Source organism: Coenobita brevimanus, chromosome 47 (assembly GCF_032717465.1).
Source record: "Coenobita brevimanus isolate Jiangsu-jjx chromosome 47, ASM3271746v2, whole genome shotgun sequence".
Lineage (NCBI taxonomy): Eukaryota > Metazoa > Arthropoda > Malacostraca > Decapoda > Coenobitidae > Coenobita > Coenobita brevimanus.
Window position 1 is genome coordinate 10390370 of NC_137000.1, and position 25656 is coordinate 10416025.

General features: G+C 43.0%; 1 protein-coding gene across 1 annotated transcript; it reads left to right on the plus strand.

The window, feature by feature from the left end:
- The first annotated feature begins 539 nt into the window (after positions 1-539).
- LOC145399026 (uncharacterized) lies at positions 540-24992 on the plus strand. The gene is made up of 27 exons (XM_080271755.1): positions 540-563; positions 733-874; positions 1457-1552; positions 1942-2030; positions 2452-2545; positions 5576-5634; positions 5740-5858; positions 6389-6560; positions 6874-7041; positions 8058-8197; positions 8940-9045; positions 9414-9519; positions 10518-10664; positions 17424-17566; positions 18144-18309; positions 19141-19217; positions 19391-19532; positions 20113-20208; positions 20598-20686; positions 21079-21172; positions 21528-21586; positions 21700-21818; positions 22337-22508; positions 23015-23182; positions 23857-23996; positions 24452-24557; positions 24885-24992. The coding sequence occupies exons 1-27, from the start codon at positions 540-542 to the stop codon at positions 24990-24992; spliced, it is 3141 nt and encodes a 1046-aa protein (XP_080127881.1).
- The last annotated feature ends 664 nt before the right edge of the window (positions 24993-25656 follow it).

The following is a 25656-nucleotide window of genomic DNA, read 5'->3' on the forward strand; positions in this document are numbered from 1 at the left end:
AGGGGAGAGGCAGAGGGGGAGGGGCAGAGAGGGATGGGTAGAGGGGAAGGACAGAGGAAAATGGGAAGAGCGGGAGGGGTAAGAGGGTGAGAGGACCGGGCGAGGGTGGTGAAGGCAAAGAATGGGAGGGACAAGATGGTGCGTGCAGTTGGGGAGGGGACAGGGAGGTGAGGGCAGAGGGGTAGAGAGGTGCGGACATAGTTTTTGTGAGTTTTCAAACTATAAATCTCACATGGTAATATGAGTTAACAAGTGTTATTATGTACATTCGCGAAAGGTCGGTAAAAAAATATAAGGAAATTAGTTATTGTTATATAAGAGTCCCAAAAGCCAGACAAATAGATAGATATACAGATAAGTAGAAAGATATACAGACAGACAGACAAATATAAGGACACACAGACAGACAGACAGATAGACAGATAGATAGATAGATAGATAGACAGGTAGATGAATAACAACATAAATGTTACTCCTCCGGTACAGAGGGCATCCACACGACCGTCCCACCCATGGTCAACCCCTGCGAGGAGACAGGCATGACACCCTACGACTACGCTCAGGTAATTGCTGCTATCCTTGTCTTATCCACCGCACACACACACACACACACACACACACACACACACACACACACACAGACACACACACACACTCTTTCTCAAGTGAATAAATAATCACATTAATGTCAAATTCACGTAACAATGCACTGGTCCATCTCCCACGGTCCAGGTGCTGTGTATGTCGTACCTGTTCTACGAAGCAGAGAGGTCTGGCCCCCTGCCCGTGGACCAGAGAGTGACCTGGCGCTACGACTCTGCCCTGGACGATGGCTCGGACGTGGGACATGACCTCACTGGTGGATACTATGACGGTGAGTGGACGGAAAGAATGAAGCGATTGCAGTAAACCTCAATGACGAGCGTAGCCTGGTTGTAAAGGATTCAGACATGTTATGGTGCAGTGAAGACTACAGTATTTCAAAAACACCTGGTAGACTGGCTCTCACAAGGAGCCAAAACATGTGGCAAAGTGCACCCTATATGGATCAGTCGCGGCGTCCACCTGGGATCCAAACCTCGCATTTCCCTGAACCTTGACTTTGAAAGAACCTGGCCCATGCGCGGTGTGGTGCTGTGTACCATGGGGACGCGCCGCAACCCTAATGGTGTATGTACTGTTCTGTACCTGTAGGACGGCTACACAGAAACAGTTGTTTTACTGTGGTCGACGAGTCTGCTTGGCCAGACAGACTGGGGTTATACAACAACTTCAACAACAAAAGCTCGGAAAACTGAATGAGGCCCCTTTTTGCTCTCAGGTATCGATATAATGTGAGAAATGCCAGTAATTCCCAAAGATGAGTAATAATACCCTAACAAATCAACTACATAATATTATACTTTCATTAAAATGCGGAAAACTTCGTCTATACATTGCACTTCTTTGTGTTCAGCGGGTGACCACGTGAAGTTTGGGTTCCCTATGGCCTTCACCGCTACTATGCTGGGTTGGGGCGTCGTCGACTTCAAGGATGGGCACGTGGCCGCAGGTGAGTAACAAAACTATACATATTTCACTCTGACTTGGCCTAAAATTACCTTTTCTCCATCTTGAATGCTGAGTTGTAGCAAGAGATTAACACTAGTCCATGAAGCTAATAACGAGGGAGTGCTGTGGAAAGACTGTTGAGCTATAGTAATGCTTTTCCCCCCACTAATTTACATGAAAGAAGCTACAAAATGGACGGAAATTTGGGGCCAAGTTATGGTAAAAGAACTGGAGTGACAAATCAGCCAAAATAACAACCATTACGAAAATACAGACGATTACAAAACCTATGAACAAGAAAAATAGCTCAAAACACCTGTCATGATTATTCATGCACTTGGACTGGATTAATGAAGAATATGTATCAGCAATAGTATGGTGTGTGTACAGGTCAACTGGATTACGGTCTGGCTGCCGTAAAATGGGCCACAGACTACTTTCTGAAGGCGCACACTGACTACAGGGAGTTCTACGGTCAGGTGAGCCAAAGTGTATTCTTACATGTTGCATCTGAAGCTATGAGGGGCCACTGAAATATCTTAAATATAATAGTGGTGATTTACTGAAAGCAGGAACGAAGTATAAATCACATCCTTGATCTGAAGATAATAACTGAAAATAAATGTCATGTCCTGTCTTACACTGTCTTGTCTTGCCTTATCTATCCTTATCTTACTATCCCCTACCCTTCCCTACCATACCCAACCCAAATCTACCTTACCCTACCCTACCTTCCCTTGCCTTGCCATGTCCTATACCCTATCCTGCCACGCCTTGCCCTGTCACGCCCTTCCCATCCCTATCTTACCTTACACTCTTCTGCCCTGCCCTGCCCTATCCTACCTTGCTTTACTTTGCCCTGCCATGTCCTGACCTGACCTGCCCTGGTATATCTTGTAGGTGGGTAAAGGGGATCTGGACCATGCATACTGGGGAAGGCCTGAGAATATGACCATGGAGAGACCTTCGTATAAGATCGATGAAGCGGCTCCTGGTGAGTATGGGTGTGTGTGTGTGTGTGTGTGTGTGTGTGTGTGTGTGTGTGTGTTCTTACCCTACCTAATTGTTCTTACCTAATTGTATCTTTACAGGAATGAGTCAAGCTCGTACTGTCCCGTGTCTTAAACCATATTTATCGTACATATCCTTAAATTTGTGAATTGTTTTGGCACACACTATTTCGTTCGGTAGTGCATTCCATTGATCAATTGCTTTGTTTGGGAAACTGAATTTCCTTACGTCTTTATCACCTCTCTTCTTATGCAGTTTTTTGCAGTGTCCTCTTGCTGATGCTTCTCCATATGTTAAGTAATCATTTATGTCTATTTTCTACTTTCCTGATATGCATTTATATAGCATTATCATGTCACCTCTTTTCCTTCTCTCCTGTAGTGTTGGTAGATTCAGTTTATTTAGTCTTTCTTCGTAGCTTAGGTCCCTTAAGCATGGTATCCATCTTGTAGCGGCCCTTTGAACTTTTTCTATCTTGTCTATGTGCTTTTTGAGATGAGGACTCCAGACTACTGATGCATATTCCAGGGTTGGTCTAATGAATGATGTTATTATCCTCCTTAGCATGTCTTCATTTATGTATGTGAATGCTATTCTCATATTTGCAAGCAGTGTATACATGTTCCGTACCTTCTCGCTGATGTGGTCAGCCGGAGATAGTCTGTTACTGATAATCACACCTAGGTCTTTCTCTCTTTCTGATGTGTATAGGGTTTTATTTCCTAACTTATAATCCCAATCAGGTCTTTTTCCACTTTTACCAAACTTGATTACATGACACTTGTCCACATTGAATTCCATTTGCCATGTACTACTCCATTCATGAAGTTTATTTAATTCTTCTTGTAGCTCTTTACAAGAGTCTGTGTTAGTAATTCTCCTTTGTATTTTTGCATCATCTGCAAACATAATCAGATAGCTCTCATTTCCAGTGTTACTGTTTATATCATTTATATACACTAAAAACATGATTGGTGCCAGCACTGAACCCTGTGGTACTCCACTAGTCACTTCTTTCCATGATGAGTAGTTTCCTCTTAGTACTGTCCTCATTTCTCTTTTATGAGAAAGTCTTGCATCCAACAAAACAGTTTGCCTCGAATTCCTCCTTGATGGTACAGTTTCCATAAAAGTCTTTGGTGTGGTACTGTGTCAAAAGCTTTCTTGAAATCTAAATAGATACTGTCCACCCATCCTTCCCATTCCTGTATTGTGTTTGTTACTCTGTCATAGTAGCTCAACAGATTAGTAACACATGATTTTCCTTTTCTGAAATTAAACTGTCTTTCTGTTATCATGCTGTGTTCTTCTAGATGATTTACCCAAGCTTTTCTTATAAGTTTTTCTAATACCTTGCTTACAACACTGGTCAGTGATACTGGTCGGTAGTTGAGTGGATTTTGTCTATTTCCTTTCTTGAATAAGGGGACAATATTTGCTTTTTTCCAAATATCAGGTAGTTTACCTTGACTGAAGGATTTCTTGAAAATTAAAAATAATGGTTTACATAACTCCTTTGCACATTCTCGTAATACTCAACATGAAATTTCATCAGGACCACTTGCTTTTCCTCTGTCTAATCTACTTAACTCCTCCTGTATTACTTTTTCTGCTATTTGTATATCTGGTAGTATGTGTGGACATGCGTGTTCCACATAGTCCCTCTCAAAATTTTTTTCTTCTGTAAAAACTAATTGGAAATTCTTATTTAGTGCTTCACAAATATCTTTCTCTTGTGTATAAGTGATTCCCTCGTCCGTAATGGATTGTATTATATCTTTTACTTTAGTTTTGCTTCTGATATAGCTGTAAAACAGCTTTGGTTGATCATTACTTTTATTTATCATATCCTCCTCAAACTGTTTTTGGGCTTCGCTCCTTATTCTTGTATAGTCGTTTCTTGCCTGTTTGTAATTATTATACGCCCTTTCACTATTGTGTCTTCTGTATCTATTCCACAACAAATCTCTTCTTTCTTTTGATTTTTTACATTCTGTATTGAACCATTTCTGTATTTTCTTATCTGCTTCTTTGTGCTGTGGGATGTACTTCTGGACTCCTATTTCATAAAATTCAAAAATTTTTTTTTATACAGCATTTAAATCTTGTCCTCTAAGCTCATTTTCCCAATCAACTTCTAAGAAATACTTCTTTAGGTCTTGATAATTTCCCTTTTTATAGTTTAGGCTCTTTTTGTAACTATCATTGCTGTTTATTATGTTATATGCAATCCTGAAGTTATAATTTAGTACTGCACGATCGCTTTTGCCGAGTGGAGGGTGATATATTAAACTGTCAATATCATTTTCTTGCCTTGTAAATATTAGATCTAGCACTGAAGGTACATCAAGTCCTCTTTTTCTGGTGGTTTCCCTCACATGTTGCGTTAAGAAAAACTCTTGTACGAGATCCAGGAGCTTTTGGTCCCAACAGCTTTCTTGGCTATTTATATCTAGAGTATTCCAATTTATATTTGTATTGAAGTCCCCAGTTAGTATAATTCTTTCCGATTTCTCTTCCATTTTATGTAGCAATGATCTTACACTCTGAATTGTACTCTCTGCCAGGTCCTCATATTCGTCTCTTTCCCATGTGTTTGATCTGGGTGGCATGTACAAATTGGCTACAATTACTTTACCTTCAGATGTGTGTGTGTGTGTGTGTGTGTGTGTGTGTGTGTGTGTGTGTGTGTGTGTGTGTGTGTGTGTGTGTGAGAGAGAGAGAGAGAGAGAGAGAGAGAGAGTTAAAACAAGTAAGAGGAGGTCGATGAGAGAGAGTGAAGGGGTAAGTGAATGAGTGAGAAAGTGGGTGGGACAGTGAGTAAACGAATGGGTAAATGAGATTTGGATGACTCTGAAAGTGAGTGAGTGGGTGAATGACAGTCAGTGACTGAGTGAGAAAGTGAAGAAATGAGTTAAGGAGTAAGGGAGAAAGTAGGTGGTTTGGTGGGTGAGTGCGTGCATGAGTATATGATGATGATAATGATGGTGATGATGCTAATGATGATCCGCAGGGAGTGAATTAGCGGGAGAGACAGCTGCTGCCCTTGCCGTTGCGTCCATTGCTTTTGCGGTAAGTAGCATTCTATATCTCAGATAAATAAATAAGTGAAGATAAATCTCACCCCCTTCCTTCATGGCACCCAAAATGTAAACAAACCATGGGACCATTCGGCAGGACGTTGATTCGGCCTACGCTACCGAAATGTTGGTTGTGGCGGAGGAGCTGTACCTCTTCGCTGACGAGCTGAGAGAGAACTACCACAATTCTATCGAGGACGCAGCGGGATACTACAGGTTAGAGTCTTCCCACCATATGCATGAAAAACGCGACTCATTAGTTAATTCGAAGATGACATAGAAGATTTCAATACATCTCATTCTCATGTTTTTTTTTTTTTCTGTATCTTACGCTTTTTCCTGTATGTTAGTTATATCCTTTTAATATCAACATGATATGCACCTGCTACTTACATGAGGGTAATGAAATATTTTGTGCTGACCAAATTGCTAACGAAGAGGTATTATGAAATCCCCAAAAGCCACTTAGAATACAGCCATGAATTAATCAGTTGGAAAAATCAAATCGCATTTAGAAAAGTTACATGTTGGGGAGACAATAGTTTCAGGCCGACTTACACCCTCTTCAGTATTAAAAGTCGGAACAAGCTGAGAGAGGCTTGGTATGTCTCTCTGCCCATAGAAGATTCTTTTTGCTGTGAAGGAAGCCTTCTGGAGATAAAAATAAGGCAGAAAATACGACGTAGGACAGGAGTGGCTAACATGCACTAGACTGCAATGCCCCTTTTCACCATCCCCTCCCGCAGGTCGTGGAGCGGGTACATTGACGAGCTGCTGTGGTCATCCCTGTGGCTGTACCGGGCCACTGGGGATGCCTCGTACCTGGACCGGGCCAGGGCTCACTACGGGGAGCTGCCTACCGACCCCACCAGCCAAATTGTGCAGTTTGGATGGGACGACAAGAGGGCCGGAGCATTTGTGAGTACCAGTGTCTTTCTCTTACTTAAAACAACCTACACACACACACACACACACACACACACACACACACAAGGCACGGTCAAATGTCCACCTAATATTCAACCTATTCTGCATCATTACAATTAACATTATTTCAACATCAACGTATAACACATCAACACTGTCAGAAACTCTATGGAAACTAATCTTCACAAATGTAAATTGAATATGGAATACACTGCGTTTTTTTTTTTTTAACTACTGAAAATACGACTGTGACCTTGTACCCCTCTATCCCAAGTCATCCTCCACCTCACCCTTCACCAAACAGGCACTTGGCATGGTACTTGACCCCGAGTTTACCGAGTACGAGACAGGCATTAAGGACTACATCGACTGGCTTCACAATGAGGCCCCCTACACACCTGATGGTCTTGTTTACCTGGATACCTGGGGCGCCAACAGACACGCTGCTAATGTGGCCTTCCTTCATTACTTTGTGAGTATTAACGGGGAACTGGAACATAGGGATGAGATGGTAATGATGATGATGATAATGATGATGATGGGAAATGAAAAAGAGGGATGATGATGATGATGATGTTGATGAAGAAGGCCAAGTCTACCTCACGGGGAACTAACAGACACAGTATTAACGTTGCCTTTCCTACATTTGACTGTAAATGTTGATGGAGGATCGAAAATCTTCACTGTGCTGACTAAAGTGATCGTTAAAGTGAAAGAACTACCATCAAACGTAATGAATATACAGTAAACCCTTGATATAACGAACCCTTTTATAGCGAACTCCTGATATAACGACCCACCATTTCCAGAGTGAACTTTCGCCGGAAGTTCGCACCCTGGCGTGGTAAGTGTACTGTAATAGTACTACATTACAGTATAGGCATTGTATTTATATATATAACTTCATACAGGATAGTATTTACTCTACATGTACTGCATAACTACCTAAACCATTGAATTCTACATGTGAAACTTCATTGAGTAAGTTGTGGTTGTGAACATAGGACTGAACAATACCATGGATATAGCGGCCTTGGGTCGGTAATCCCTCGGTTAATAACGACCATCAGATACAGCGAATTTTCGAATATAACGACCTACCCCTCCCCCTAATTAGTTCGTTAAATCGAGAGTTTACTGTAATTAAGAGTTAAGGAGAAATAGTAGTGTGTATTAAAGCTACCATACACGTCATAACCAAAGTAAAATGAATGGTAGTGTGGACACACACACACACACACACACACACACACACACATACAGACCTAATGGGTTTGATTACTGTACAGTTAAAGGGAATGGGGACATTTTTAAAGTGAATGATGAAGTGAAAAACAAATATAAACAGAATGACTTTTGAGTATTATTAACAGTTAGGGGGGATTAATTTTTAAGAAATGAAAATATACACCCAAACATACTGACTCTGAGTATAATTAACAGCTACGGACACAAATTACTTAAGATTCTTTATTAAAATTTCCTAAGATTGCCAAGAGCGGCGTGGATGCTGACACGAACCGCCAGTGGGCCACGGGTCAAATAAATCTGATTCTCGGGGACACCGGACGCTCCTTCGTGGTGGGGTATGGAGTTGACCCGCCTCAGCGACCCCATCACCGATCTAGGTAGGGCTGGGTAGGGAGGAGCAGGGTAGGTTAAGTTAGGTTAAGATAGGTTAGGTCAGATATAGGGTTAATTAACTTCCAAGACTCCACCAATCTAGGTAAAGGAAGAACAGGTTAGGTTAATTAAGCTAGATTAAGATAAGTTAGATTACATACATAGTTAGTGCACCTTAGGTCGCGTCCACACATGTGCTCGAACAAGTGCTGGCAACATGTATGCAACACAGTAACAAACACGCTGCAAACACGTTGGGAACAGCAGCGTCCAGATCATGTTGGCAACATCATGATGAAGTCTCAGCTGCCTGGTATGGACACACTTACCCCATCGCCTCTGCTGCCAGTGTTCGAAGCTGCGCTAAAACACGTCTGCATACATCTGTCCGAATACTGCTGCATACATGTAACCAAACATGTTGTCAGTCGTGTTGCTAACATATGTTCGAGGGCACGTGTGGACGCGCTCTGAAACCCCACCGCCGATCCAGGTAAACCAGGTAAAGGTCCAGTGAAAAAAAAATCAGACTTTGGGTCAGCTGTCACTAGGCAACGCGTACCAGTGAAGCTCGTTGTGGAAGATAAGTACAGGCGAGGGAATAGCAGTAACAGTACATTTTCTAAACCTGTACAGATTATTTTTCTTAATATTATCAATGAAAATGGTGCCACCACAAGAAAGCGCCGCTCTCCAGAACCGTTCGAAGCTATAAAAGAATAATTGATCTTTTTTTTCCTTGCCCAGTTCGTGTCCATCGCTGCCCGGATCCTGCGCTGACGGGTGGGCCATGAACCAGGATGGACCAAACCCACAGGTCCTCTATGGAGCCCTCGTTGGTGGACCAGACCAGGTGAGGAAATAATTGAATAAATAAATAAAGATCGTTAATATTAGGGTTGATGGTGTTTACGTGGGTCTGTGTTCTTACTGGTAGTGGCTGTGAGTGACTTTAGGAGAAACACTACTTGTTCTGTTAAAAACTGAACCTATATCCTGACCATAGTTGTACCTAAAAGGGATTCAGGGCACGGGGAGGAATACAGTTCATAACGTAAACATATAAGAAGGGGCTTTCTAACGCCACCATATTAAAGTCCCCTCTTTCTCTCCCATATAAAATCTCCCCCCTTTCTCTTCCGTATAAAGTGCCCCCTTTCTCTCCCATGCAAAGCACCCCCCTTTCTTATCAGTATGAAGTCCCCGCTTTCTTCCCTACAGGACGGCAACTACGTGGACGACCGCAATGACTACATCCACAATGAGGTGGCGTGTGACTACAACGCGGCCTTCACGGGTGATCTGGCGGCGTTGGTAGAACTCAACTAGACCCCATTCAACCCTGCATTCCATTCACACAGTGAAAGATTTACACGTACAGCCTAAAACAAGATGACAATACCACGACACAACATCGGAGGGCAAGATGAAAACAAAACAAGCGCAGCGACAACGCAAAACATGAAACAGAGGAAAACTACATACCCACCACAATTTAACAAAACGGAGACTTTTGACACTCAGTCCGATAGGTCTTTCCTTAAATGAAGAAGAATGTCTGGTGCTAGTGAAAAAAAATAATAATAATAATCGTACCGAAGGAGTTAAAACGTTCCTTTTACTGGTTATGAGAAGTTACGTCTCTCTGTAAATGCCACGAGTTGCCAGAGTTCTTGGTCAGTGATCTGGCTTGCAGCTGATGTATTTTTAAATCTACGAGTAGTCTGTGTATCTTTCCTGTTATTATCGTGAATATAATAACTGTTGATGCTGAGAATAGTTTGTTTGTATACCCTACAGTGCATAACACGAGTTTGAAAACAACAACATTCATTATCATCATCATCATCATCATTATCATCATCACCACCACCACCATCATCAATATCTTAATAATTTCGGTGGGTCTACTGGAGTGACCGAGCAAGTCACTGATAACAGTTATCGGAGCAGCCCAGTGAGAAGGAAAAGAAGAACAAGAAAGAAGACGAAGACTGACAAATAAAAGTGGAAGATTAGTTGCAAGAATAAAATAATGCTATTGGTACACTTCCAAGACTGTCAGAGATATAGGTAGGATGCTGTATAAACTACTCTTGATTGCTGAGGATAGAAACAACTTAATCTTATTCACCAGATGGATAAATATAAAGAAAGGAGTCAACTGTGGTGAAGAAAAGTTGTCTAAAATGGAGGTATCCAAGCGACGAAGAGGAAAACATGTGTTCCTCCTCAGAAGTGAGATGCTCAATGAAATTTGAATAGTAAGATAAGGAAAGTGGATAGTGTACTTGTTGATCTACTCTTGTCTGATTGGCCGAGCAGACCCATCGACAACGAGCAAGCAGCCGCTTTCTGTGGCAGTCAGCGCCTCGCCAGAATCAGAACAGGGTCCATCAACGCTGACAAGATGTGAGAGGAGGCATATTCCCCATGAGGAGAAGCAGTGTATAAGACATGTGTATGAGAAGTGTGAGTAGCAGTCACACCTCGGACTTTGACCCCGCCTGCGAGTGTTGTGCAGGGCCAGCTATTGGTGTCAGGACTAACATATCATAATACAATACATATCAGCTAGTAACGTACACATGTGATCTAGAGGTTAGCTGAAAGTCATGCTGGGGCGAAAAGGTTCCACTCAAACGTCACGAGCTGGTGTTTGTATCCAAGTGACCCAAGAAACATCATTACATTGTGTGTGTGTGTGTGTGTGTGTGTGTGTGTGTGTGTGTGTGTGTGTGTGTGTGTGTGTGTGTGTGTGTGTGTGTACCCGTGACCCACTGGGAACTTCAGTTCTGAACACCGTGCACGCGCGCGTTTGTACCCAAGTGACCCATTCTTGTGTGGTGTGTGTGTGTGTGTGTGTGTGTGTGTGTGTGTGTGTGTGTGTGTGTGTGTGTGTGTGTGTGTGTGTGTGTCTGTGTCTGTGTGTGTACCAGGCCTCCCTACACAACACACCCTGACATTAGTGTATCGTGTGAAAGTCATTTGTTTCCCACGTGGTTCATATCTATCCCAGTGAGAAACAAAATCATTAGCAATAACAAAAACAACAACAACAACAACAACCACTACTACCGCCACCACCACAACCACCACCACCACCACAACAACAACAACCACTACTACCGCCACCACCACCATCACAACAACAACAACCACTACTACCGCCACCACCACCACCACCACAACAACAACAACCACTACTACTTCTACAACAACAACAACAACAACTACTACTGCTACTATTACTACTACTACAGTAGGTTTTCTCTAACTTGGCAAAGATCCCTAACCCCTTTTAGCCCCATTAATGGCCACGTGTAGTGAAACTGAAGGCTCGATTTGACTAGTAACCAAGGAGACTCAATAGTACATCATAACCAAGGCTCAGGTGAAAACAAACAGAAGATAGCGCCATTTTTCTTGGTCTTCTTTTTCTATTCTTTTTTCTTCTTCTATTTCTTCTGCTACTTCTTCTTCTTCTCCTCCTACTCCGCCTCCTTCTCCCTCCCTCCCTCTTCTTCTTCTTCTTCTTCTTCTTCCCTTCTACTACTACTACTACTACTTCTTCTTTTCCTCCTCCTCCTCCTCCCTCCCTCCCTCCCTCCCCCATATCCCCCCCTCTCTCTCTCTCTCTCTCGGGGGCGCGGTAGCTCAGTGGTAGAGCATCGAGCTCGTGGCCGGGGAGTCGCAAGTTCGAGCCTCGCCCGGGTCAACCGTTGCCGGAAGGGGTAGCTCCCTCCTGTAACCTAGCGAGGCTATATGACCTTTGATGCCTAGCTCGGGGAATTCATTTCTCCATTTCTCTCTCTCTCTCTCTCTCTCTCTCTCTCTCTCTCTCTCTCTCTCTCTCTCTCTCGTGCTGTGCCCTACTGATATTATCCTGCCACGTGCCAATTAAGTGGTTCTGTGACTCGCCACCTGCAACCACCCTCCGTGCCACCACCTGGGTAAAGGTTTGTTTGTGTGCTTTATGTAATATGCACACGCCAGCCTTGCATCCTCCTGCATCATCTCATGCACATTACACGTGTACACACCACTATCTAAATACATTTATAAACACACACACACACACACACACACACACACACACACACACACACACACACACACACACACACACACACACACACACACACACACACACACATACACAGGGTACATACATACACATTCACACACATACGTACACACACATTCCTGCTTCCTCCCATGCATCCACACATGTACATACTACTATCTAAACACACACACACACACACACACACACACACACACACACACACACACACACATATGCACTCCTACATCTGTCAACACCATCTTATCTAATAGAAATCCTCTCAACAACAAGCACTGGGAAAATGCACACTATTTATCGGGAGTAACTAAAAAAGAAAAAAAAAGCATAAGAAGAAAGTATATGATAAAAGTGAACCTTGTGACGTGGGTGACCTTCATAGCAGCCACATCATCTCAGGGGAATTAGTTAATATCCACATTTATTGTTTTTACCCTCGATGATACAGATACGAAAGGACTGTTGAACCGAACATGAAAAATCTTAGACTTCATGAACAGTAGGAGCGCATTTTTTTTGTTTAAAAATTGCCAACATACCTAAAGGAATACAGGACAGGCGCAGTACACTGACATAACTCTGTACAAATTCCCATGATGATTATTAAACATACAAGGATGTAGGAAAAAAAAATCATACATGTACTCCCTAACGTTTGAACCCAGTAATCCCTTCAAAAAACCTAAATAAAAGAAATGCACGGGGTTACTCGTCCAGTGAATAATTGTATCACGTTCTGAGGCAAACTGGTGAAGAAATAAATGAATGACACCAAACTGAAAATCGTTTGGAAGAAGAAATGAAAAACTGAGGAACAGTAGCACTTCACCATAGTGTGGAAAACTAATTAATATAGCCTACTGTATATGTTGAGTCCTTTCCAGTCTAAACTAAGTGAAGTTGTACGATGTGTTCAGAAGTATGCAGGACAGATGATTTAAACCGTTCCAAGTCACGACAACGATATCTACGAAATAGAAGGATGGGACGAAGAACTTTTGCGAGCAGAGTAATATTATAACGAACTAGGAAGCGCTCAGAGAGCGCTTACCTCTTCTGATGCCATTGCCATTTAAAAGGATCCGGATCCGGATCCGGATCCACCCTAAAATTTAATCATTTCTTCCTCGGCCCATGGCCCACCCTTCCACAAAATTTCATCAAAATCCATTCATAACTATTTGAGTAATCCTGCTAACAGACAGGTAGAGAAACCAATGCGGTGTAAAACATAACCTCCTTGGTGAAGGTAACAAACCGACTTATTCCTAACGTAAATTGTTATAGGGAATATATCCGATACGTAGTAGTAGTAGTTGTAGTAGTAGTAGTAGTAGTAATAGTAGTAGTAGTAATATGTAGTAGTAGTAGTAGCAGCAGCAGCAGTAGCAGTAGTAGTAGACGTGGCAGTAGTAGTAGCAGCAGTGTTATCATCAGCAGCAACAGTAGCATCACTCGCAAGCCCAGGCTCATATGAACGTGAACCCAGTGGACTGCAAGATGAAGTTGTCTCCCTGCTGCAGTCCACAGTCCTTTCTGGGGACTGGGAGTGACGTGAAGGGCATTTGTATACTCGGGCAGCGGAGCACTTCGGCTGTATCAGTGTCACCGCATGAAGGCATCCAGTTTTACTACCATATCAGATGAAAATATGTCAGACTGTCGTGCTTGTGAGACTCAGGTGATATGGTGAGGGGGTGCGAGGGGAGGTTAGAAGGTATAGAAGCGGAGGTGGAGGTGGGGCAAGATCAGTCAAGCAGGCGGACATGTTACGAGTGGCCACATCTCTGCTACTCCTCGCTCTCCTCTCGGGTAACTAAATTTCTCCTCCCTAATGGGTGGGGGAGAGGGAGATAGGGGGTGAGGGGGGAAGAGGGGAGCTTTAATAGGAAAAAGAAGGACCGAGTGGATGTTTTTAGGGGATAGGTCACTAGGTTCCTCTGACCCCTCTGATTACAGACCAATCGCTATCACGTCTTCTCTTGGTAAAGTATTTAAAATTTTAATTAATAAGCACATAGTTAAACGTCTTGAATCCAACAACTTAATTTGTGATAGACAATATGGTTTTCGCCACGAAAGATCCACCATTGACGTACTCAATCTCCTGACTCATACCATCCATCAATCAATCGACGAACATGGAGAAACTCATGCAGTAGCCCTTGATATTTCTAAAGCTTTTGACAGAGTATGGCACCGTTCCCTGTTGTCCAAACTCCCTTGCTATGAACTAATGTCTTTTGTACCCCTGCCTTCCTCATATCTCAACGACAGAAAAGTGAGAGCAAAAGTAGATGATGTATATTCCAATTTTCACTCAACGCTGGCGTGCCACAGGGATCAGTTCTGGCGCCAACCCTGTTCCTGATTCATATTAATGATCTCTTATCTGTCACCCACAATCCCATCTATCCATATGCAGATGACTCAACACTTCATAGTTCATTCACACTCTGACACCCATTTAGAAAGTCTAATATTTCTAACTCTCAACTCAGTACAGCCATCTCCATAAATCAAAACTTATCAATGATCAATGAATGGAGACAAAACAACCTTGTCTCATTTAATGCTAGTAAAACTAAGTATCTACAATTTACTAATAACCAGATATTGACAGATTAGTATATTACCTTCAATGCTACTAATATTCCCAACTCTAAAAGTATTGAAATTCTCGGCGTCTCACTTAATAATGCCCTCAGCTGGACCTCGCATGTCAGATCACTTGCTAAAGCCGCCTCAAAGAAACTTGGATTATTGTACAGAGTCCGTAACTTCTTCACTGACGAGCAGTTAGCTATAATTTATAAGAGTCATGTGCGCTCTCAACTTGAATACTGCTCACCCTTGTGGAATGGATGTGGAGAGATTGCGTTAAGACAACTAGACAAAATTCAGATCAAAGGTGTTGGAATTATTAATAACCCTGCTATTATAAATAAACTACCTCCCCTACAAGTAAGAAGGAATGTTGCCTCCTTTGCATTATTTTACAGATATTTTTATGGCAAATGCTCAGACGAAGTTGTGTCCATTGTGCCACCACTCCATGTCTTCCTTCGTGCTACGCGGGCATCTGGTAGCGCTCATGACTGGAATGTCACTCAGCCATACTGACGAACTTCTGCCTATCAGAATTCTTTCATTCCCCGAACTGCATCCCTCTGGAACTCACTTCCCCAGAGATGTTTCCCTCCAAACTTCAACCTACAGCTGTTCAAGTCCAACTGTTACAGATATTTTATGAATGGAGGACACCAGTAATCTGGTGTATGGATTATTTTTTTAATTCATTTGTTTTTCCTTCCTCTGTTCTGCTATTAAAAGAAAAAAAAAAGAGTATATGTGAGTGAGGTGAAAAGAGGGGAGTGGGGGGAGACCGTGGTTGATGTGAAAGGACGGAGTGGAGAGGCAAGTGAATGATAGTTTTGTGAGACTTAAGAAGGGTCGCCTGATATATCATCAAATAGTCTCTCTCTCTCTCTCTCTCTCTCTCTCTCTCTCCCGCACTGGAGCCAAAAACAAAAGATTAAATAAAGCAAGTAATTCAGCTGCAGCTTTCACACACACACACAGACACACACACACACAAACGAAAAATCAGTCTGAAATGTGACGTCTGGGTAAAAAAACATCATCGCTATCACTATCATCACTAATTACTTGACTCTGAAAGTAGCACACCAAAATCAAGATGAGTTCATTTTCAGCTGCCTGGACACACGGCGTTTAAGAGATGGATTGTTACTATCTATCTATCTATCTATCTTTTATTCTTTATTTTTTACGATAACAGAAGAGAGGAAGGATAAACAAATGAATAAAAAATAATCTATACACCAGCGTAGGCCTACAGGTGTCCTCCATTCATAAAAAACTGCAACAGTTAGACTTAACAGCTGTAGATTGAAGATTGAGGAGAAACCACTGGGGAAGCGAGTTCCAAAGAGATGCAGATCGGGGAATGAAAATCTTGATAGGCAGAAGTTCTTCAATTTGGCTGTGCGACAGTCCAGTTACGAGCACTACAAGATGCCCGTGTAGCGCGGGGTAAGGAGTGTAGAGGTGGCACAATGGATGTAACTTCGTTTGAGCATTTGCGATAAACGTATCTGTAAAATAATGCAAGGGAGACAACACTCCTTCTTACTTGCAGGGGAGATGGTTCATTTGTTATAGCAGGGTTGTTAATAATTCTAACAGCTTTGCTCTGAATTTTGTCCAGTTGTTTTAGTGCAACGTCTCCACATCCATTCCACGAGGGTGAGCAATATGCCAGTTGACAGCATACATGACTTGCAAAATATAACTAACTGCTCGTCAGTGAGGAAGTTACGGACTCTTGTACAATAATCCAAGTTTCTTTGAAACGGTGTAGGCATGTGATCTAACATGAGAGTTCCAGCTGTGGGCATTGTTAAGTGAAACACCGAGAATTTCAATAATTTTAGAAATAGGAATATTAGTAGCACTGAAGAAATCTATTTTTATAACTCTTAGGAAATTACGAAGGGTACCTATTTTTTCTTCCATATCATCCCCTGCCACACCCTTCCTTTCCCTTTAATTATACTCTACTGTACACTACTTAAGTCTCAGTTCTACGCACCAGTCCCTGTCTAATTCCCCAGTCTCCCTTTCCAATCCCAGGGGCACACCTAATTTAACTTAAGACTGTCTAATCTATCAATGCCAATATACAGTACAGCGTAACCTAATTTTCCGTATTGTAACCTAACCTATCCTAACTTAACCTATCCTAACCAAATAACCTCAAACCAAATCATGCCAAACCAAAACAAAGCAACCCTAACCAAACCAAGTCAGTCCAAATCAAACTTAGCATAGTCCGACCTAACCTAACCTAATGCATCCTACCTTGACCCACAGAGGCCGAGGGTCATTGTCAGTATGTGATCATCAACAACGAGTGGGGGTACAACTGCGGTGCCACATTTTACCAAACCTAACCTAATTTAACCTAACCTAACCCTATCTAGCCAAATCTAACCTAATCTAACCTGACTAAACTTATTCTAACCTAACCAAACTTAACCTAACCTAACCTGACCTAACTAAACCTAAAGTAGCCTAACTTAATCTATCCTACTTTAACTTGCTCTAACCTACCATCACAGGGGCAGAGGGTCAGTGCCCGTACGTGACCATCACCAGCGAGTGGGAATCCAACTACGTGGCCACCTTCTCCGCCGCAGCCCCTATCGACATCAATGGAATCGACGTGGACCTCTACTTTAACCGCCCCGTCGACAGCATTGAGGTGAGTGCAGTGACAATTTTAAGTCCTTCAACACCTGATGTCATTTACATTTACTTCCTAATGGTGGTAGATTATCTTACTTTTTATGAGAGGAGAGTAGGAGGGAAGAGGTTGTTGAAGGCTACGTCTAACGTTTCTTATTTCAAAAGCCTTTAGTACAATCTCCCAAACTCCCTCCCTGCTTACCTGGTCATATACTTCTTCCAGATCCATAAATGCCACAAATATTTCATAGCAGTGGTTATAATGGCAGCTAAGAAAATAGTAAGGATAATAGTTTTAATAAAGGCGGTGGTAGTAATGATAGTGATGGGAGGATTATACCCGAATTTTGACTTTGAAGAGGGGTCTTCCAAGTTGAGTCAAAACTGTTGTAGCCCCCACAATAAAAAAAATATATATATTAAAAAATCCAAAAGTGGGTACAACTCCTCCATTTCATCAAATCAAGGTTCTACGATAGCAAGACCTAATGATAATGGTCTCCTCACCTGGGCAACACCGGGGATGACTCTGAATGGATACAGAAAATGAAGGTGGATGACTAATGAGATCTCCTTTGGGTGGTGACGTACAGGTCTATCGCGGGACGGTGACGTTCCACGACCCGCAGTACATCACTATCTCGGACCCTACTCTCTACATCACGGCAGGGACGCTGGTCGAGTTTGTTTTCCAGGTGACCTACCTAGCGGCCCAGCCGATCGTCATGGAGGTTGATATGAACGGCGTGGCAGTTTGTGGTGAGAGATGGTGGTTCGATTTGTGACTGTATTGAAATTTGCGGAGTTATACGGGTGGATGGAGGAAGGGGAGGGAAAGTACGAGTGGAGAGAGGGGAGAGACAGAGGGGGATGGGTAGAGGGGGAAGGACAGGGGAAGATGGGGAGAGGGAAGAGGGTGAGAGGAGGGGGCGAGGGTGATGAAGGTGAAGAATGGGAGGAGCAAGATGGTGCCTGCAGATGGGGAGGGGGCTGGGAAGTGAGGGCAGGGGGGTAGGGTAGGGAGGTGAGGACTGAGATTTTGTGGTTTTCCAAATTATTACTCTCACTTGGTAATATGAGTTAACAAGTGTTATTATCTACATTCGCGTAAGGTAGGTAAAAAAAAAATAAGGAAAGAAATTATTGGTAAGAATTCAAAAAGCCAGATAAATAGATAGATATACAGATAATTAGAAAGATAGACACACAGACAGACAGATAGAAAGACAGACAGACAGACAGATAGACTGATATACAGGGTGTCCCTGGAGTTATGTCAAAAACTTTGAGAAATGACAGATGAGGGAATTCTAAGCAAAAAATGTTATATGAACATGTGTCCAAATCTCAGCCGTTACAGAGCTACAATTACTGATGACCTTATGGGCGAAAATGGTCTCCATAATTCACCCATAAGGTCATCAGTAACTGTAGCTCCGTAACGGATGAGATTTGGACACATGTTCATGTAACATTTTTTCCTTACAATTCCCTCCTCTATCATTTCCCGAAGTTTTTGACTTAACTCCCGGGACACCCTGTATAGATACGTAGATGAATAACAACATAAATGTTACTCCTCCGGTACAGAGGGCATCCACACGACCGTCCCACCCATGGTCAACCCCTGCGAGGAGACAGGCATGACACCCTACGACTACGCTCAGGTAACTGCTGCTATCATTGTCTTATCGACCGCACACGCACACACACACACACACACACACACACACACACACACACACTCTCTCTCTCTCTCTCTCTCTCTCTCAAATGAGTAAATAATCACATTAATGTCAAATTCACGTAACAATGCACTGGTCCATCTCCCACGGTCCAGGTGCTGTGTATGTCGTACCTGTTCTACGAGGCACAGAGGTCTGGTCCCCTACCCGCGGACCAGAGAGTGACCTGGCGCTACGACTCTGCCCTGGACGATGGCTCGGACGTGGGACATGACCTCACTGGTGGATACTATGACGGTGAGTGGCTGAAAAGAATGAAGCGACTGGGGTAAACCTCAATAACGAACGTAGCCTGGTTGTCAGTGATTCAGACATGTTATGGTCCAGTGAAGAATATTTCAAAAACACCTGGCAGACTGGCTCTCACGAGGAGCCAAAACATGTGGCGCTGTGCATCTTGGATGGAGCAGCTGCGGCATCCATCCGAGATTCAAACCTCCTCGTAATTCCCTGAACCTTGACTTGGGAAGGATCTGGCACATGCGTGGTGTGGTGCTGTCTACCATGGGGACGCGCCGCAACCCTAATGGTGTATGTACTGTTCCGTACCTGTAGGACGGCTACACAGAAACAGTTGTTTTGCTGTGGTCGACGAGTCTGCTCGGCAAGACAGACTGGGGTTATACAACAACTTCAACAAAAAAAGCTTGGAAAACTGAATGAGGCCCACTTTTGCTCTCAGGTATCGATATAATGTGAGAAATGCCACTAATTCCCAAAGATGAATAATAAAACACTAACAAATCAACTACATCATATTATACTTTCACTAAAATGCGGAAAACTTCGTCTATACATTGCACTTCTTTGTGTTCAGCGGGTGACCATGTGAAGTTTGGGTTCCCTATGGCCTTCACCGCTTCTTTGCTGGGTTGGGGCGTCGTCGACTTCAAGGATGGGCACGTGGCCGCAGGTGAGTAGCAAAACTATACATATTTCACTCTGGCTTGGCCAAAAAATACCGTTTCTCCATCTTGAATGCTGAGTTGTAGCAAAAGATTAACACTAGTCCATGAAGCTAGTCATGAGGCAGTGCTGTGGAAAGACTGTTGAGCTGTAGTAATGTTTTTTTCCCCACTAATTTACATGAAGGAAACTACAAAATGGACGGAAATTTGGGGCCAAGTTATGGTAAAAGAGCTAGAGTGACAAATCAGCCAAAATAACAACCATTACGAAAATACAGACGTTTACAAAACCTATGAACAAGAAAAATAGCTCAAAACACCTGTCATGATTATCCTTGCACTTGGACTGGATTGATGAAGAATATGTATCAGCAATAGTATGGTGTGTGTACAGGTCAACTGGATTATGGTCTGGCTGCCGTAAAATGGGCCACGGACTACTTTCTGAAGGCGCACACTGGCTACAGGGAGTTCTACGGTCAGGTGAGCCAAAGTGTATTCCTACATGTTGTCTTCGAAGCTATGAGGGGCCACTGAAATATTTTAAACATAATGGTGGTGACTTATTGAAAGCAGGGACGTAATATAAAAAACATCCTTGATTTGAAGAGGCTAATAGGCTAACTGAAAATAAATGTACTGTCCTGTCTTACACTGTCTTCTTCTGCTTTATCTATCCTTATCTTACTATCCCCTACCCTGCCCTGCCCTACGTAACCCAAATCTACCTTACCCTACCCTACCTTCCCTTTCCTTGCAATGTCCTACCCTATCCTGCCATGCCTTCCCCTGCCCTGTCCTTCCTTTCCCTATATTACCTTACACTGTTCTGCCCTGCCCTGCCCTGCGCTGACCTGCCCTAGTATATTCTGTAGGTGGGTAAAGGTGACGTGGACCACGCCTACTGGGGAAGGCCTGAGAATATGACCATGGAGAGACCTTCGTATAAGATCGATGAAGCGGCTCCTGGTGAGTGAGTGTGTGTGTGTGTGTGTGTGTGTGTGTGTGTGTGTGTGTGTGTGTGTGAGTGTGTGTGTGAGTGTGTGAGTGTGTGTGTGTGTGTGTGTGTGAGAGAGAGAGAGAGAGAGAGAGTTAAAGTAAGGGAAGGTCGATGAGAGTGTGAAGGGGTAAGTGAATGAGTGAGAGTGTGAGTGAGACTGAGTAAACGAGTGGGTAAATGAGCTTTGGAAGAGTGAGTCTGAAAGTGAGTGAGTAACTGAGTGAGAAAGTGAGGAAGTGAGTTAAGGAGTAATGGAGAAGTAGGTGGGATAATGGGTGAGTGAGTGAATGAGTAAATGATGATGATGATGATGATGATCCGCAGGGAGTGAATTAGCGGGAGAGACAGCTGCCGCCCTTGCTGCTGCGTCCATTGCATTTGCGGTAAGTAGCATTCTATATCTCAGATAAATAAATAAATAAATAAGTGAAGATAAACGTCACCCCCTTCCATCATGGCGCCCAAAATGTAAACAAACCATGGGACCATTCGGCAGGACGTTGATTCGGCCTACGCTACCGAATTGTTGGCTGTGGCGGAGGAGCTGTACCTCTTCGGTGACGAGCTGAGAGAGTACTACCACAATTCTATCGAGGACGCAGCGGGATACTACAGGTTAGAATCTTACCACCATATGCATGAAAAACGCGCCTCATCAGTAAGTCCGAGGGTGAAAAGGCGGCTTCGTTGCATCTCTTTATCAGATTAATCTGCATAGTACACCTTCCTTTGTATGTTATTTATATCGTTTTAAAATCGGCACAGTATGCAACAATTACTTTCAAGAGGGTAATGAAAGATTTTGTGCTGACTAAATTGTTAACGAAGAGGTGTTATGAAATCCCCCAAAGTCACGGCCAAAAAACAGCTAGTCAGTTGGAAAAATCAAAATACATTTAGAAAGGTTATATGTTGGGGAGACATAATAGGTTCAGCCCGACTTAAGCCCTCTTCAGTATTAAAAGCCGGAACAAGCTGAGAGAGGCTTGGAATGTCTCTATGCCCATAGATCATTCTTTTTTATGTGAATTAAGCCTTCTGGAGATAAAAATAAGACAGAAAATACGACGTAGGATAGGAGTGGCTAACATGCTCTAAATTCCAATGCCCCTCTTCACCATCCCCTCCCGCAGGTCGTTTAATGGGTACATTGACGAGCTGTTGTGGGCGTCCATGTGGCTGTACCGGGCCACTGGGGATGCCTCGTACCGGGACCGGGCCAGGGCACACTACGGGGAGCTGACTAGCGACCCCAACTATCATAATCTGCAATTTGGATGGGACGACAAGAGGGCCGGAGCATATGTGAGTACCAGTGTCTTTTGCTTGCTTAAAACAACGTAACACACACACACACACACACACACACACACACACACACACACACACACACACACACACACACACACACACACGTCGCGGTCAAATGTTCACCTAATATTTAACCTATTCTGAACCGTTACAATTAACGCTATTTCAGCATCAACGTATAACACATCCATGCTGTCAGAAATTCTGTGAAAACAAAATCTCCACAGATTCAAGTTCAGTATGAAATACACTGTGTTTTTTTAACTACTGAAAATACGACTGTGGCCTTGTACTCCTCTGTCTCAAGTCATCCTCCAGCTCACCCTTCACCAAACAGGCACTTGGTATGGTACTGGTCAAATTACTACATCGGAAATCTCACCACTACAAACCACTCTTCTTCATCCTCTCTCCATGCTAGGTAATGTGTAACTCTGAAGCTTTTACCAACACAAGGCATCCGCCCTCATGTCCTCTTTACCTCATCCTTCACCAAACAGGCACTTGGCATGGTACTTGACCCCGAGTTCACCGAGTACGAGACGGGTATCAGGAATTACATTGACTGGCTTCACAATGAGGCCACCTACACACCTGATGGTCTAGTTTTCCTAGGTGAATGGGGCGCCAACAGAAACGCTGCTAATGTGGTCCTGATTCATTGCTTTGTAAGTATTAACGGGGAACTGAAACATAGGGATAAGACGGTGATGACGATGATGATGATGATGATGATGATGATGGGAAATGAAAACGAGGGATGATGATGATAAGAAATAAAAATGAGGGATGATGATGATGATGAAGAAGAAGGCCAAGTCTACCTCATGGGGAACTAACAGACTCAGTATTAACGTTGCCTTTCCTACATTTCACTGTAAATATTGATGGAGGATCGTAAATCTGTACTGTGCAGACAAGGGGTGATTGTTAAAGTGAAAGAAATATTATCAAATATAATGACTTTTGAACATAATTAAGAGTTAAGGAGAAAGAGTAGTGTGTATTGAAGCTACCATATACTTCACAACCATATCTTAAATGAATGATAGCGTGGAAAAGCGCTCGGACACACACACACACACACACACACACACACACATACACACACTCAACCAGACCTAATGACTTTTGAATACTGTACAGTTAAAGGGTACGGAGACAGATTTTTAAAGGGAATGCTGGAGTGAAAAACCAAACCAAACAGAATGACTTTTGAATATAATTAACAGATAGGGGGGTTAATTTTTAAGAAGTTAAAATATACACCCAGACATAATGACTTTGAGTATAATTAACAGCTACGGACACAAATTACGATTCTTTATCAAAATTTCCTCAGGTTGCCAAGATCGGCGTGGATGCTGAAGTGAACCGCCAGTGGGCCACGGGTCAAATAAATCAGATTCTCGGGGACGCCGGACGCTCCTACGTGGTGGGGTATGGAGTTAACCCGCCGCAACGACCCCATCACCGATCTAGGTAAGGCTGGGTAGGGAGAGCAGGGTAGATTAAGTTAGGTTAAGATAGGTTAGATCAGATATAGGGTTAATTAACTTCCAAGACTCCACCAATCTAGATAAATGTAGAATAGGTTAGGTTAAATGAGGTTAGGCTAGATTAAGATAGGTTAGACTACATGCATAGTTAGTACACCCTAGACCCCACCGTCGATCCAGGTAAACCAGGTAAAGGTCCAATGAAAACATCAGATTTTGGATCAGCTGTTACTAGGCAACAGGTACCAATGAAGCTCGTTGGGGAAGATAAGCACAGTACAGACAAGGGAAGAGCGGTAACAGTACGAGACATTTTCAAAACCTGTACAGATGATTTTTCTTAATATTATCACTGACAAAGGTGCCACCACAAGGCGTCCCTCTCCAGCACAGTTCGAAACTGCGAAAGAATGTTTGATCTTTTTCTTCCTCGCGCAGCTCGTGTCCATCGCTGCCCGGATCCTGCACTGACGGGTGGGCCGTCAGCCAGGATGGACCAAACCCACAGGTCCTCTATGGAGCCCTCGTTGGTGGACCAGATGAGGTGAGAAAATATATAAAGATCGTTAATTTTAGGATTAATTATGTTTAGGAGGGTCTGTGTTCTAGCTGGTAGTGGCTATGAGTGGCTTTAGGAGAATCACTAATTGTTCTGTTAAAAACTGAAGCTAATATTCCTGACCGCATTTGTACTTAAATAGGATTCAAGGCACAGGGCGGAATACAGTTCGTTATGTAAACATATAAGAAGCGGCTTTCTAACGCCACCATATTAAAGCCTCCCTCTCCCAAATTAAGTCTCCCTCCTTTCTCTGCTGTGTAAAGTACCCTCCTTTCTCATCAGAATGAAGTCCTCATTTCTCCCCTACAGGACGGCAACTACGTGGACGACCGAGATGACTACGTTCACAACGAGGTGGCATGTGACTACAACGCGGGCTTCACTGCGGCTCTGGCGGCTCTGGTCGAACTCAACTAGACCCCATCCACCCCTGCACTCCACTCACACAGGGAAAGATGTACACGTGCAGCCTAAAACAAGATGACGATACGACGACACAACATCTGAGGGCAAGATGAAAACAAAACAAGCGCAGCCACAAAGCAAAACACATGAAACAGAGGAAATAAAGATGCTCACAATAATTAAAAAAAATGAAGACTTTTGACTCTAGTCCGATAGGTCTCTCTCTAGATGAATAAAAATGTCTGGTGCTGGTGAAAAAAATAATCGTACCGAAGGAGTTAAAACGTTCCTCTCAGTGGTTATGAGAAGTTACGTCTCTCTCTGTAAATGCCATGAATTGTCAGAAGTCTTGGTCAATGATCTGGCCTGAAATTGGTGTATCTTTAAATCTATTCTGAGTATCTTTCCTGTCATTATCGTAAATATAATAATTGCTGATACTGAGCAGTTTGTATATCCTACACTGCATAACACGAGTGTGAAAACAGCAACATTCATCATCACCATCATCATCATCATCATCATCATCATCATCATCATCACCATCATTAAGATCATAATACTTTATGTGGGTCTAAATGCCTTACTGGAGCGACCGAGAAAGTCACTGATGAGAGTTATCGGAGCAGCCCAGTGGGAAGAAGAAGAAGAAGACTGACAGATAAAAGTGAAAGAT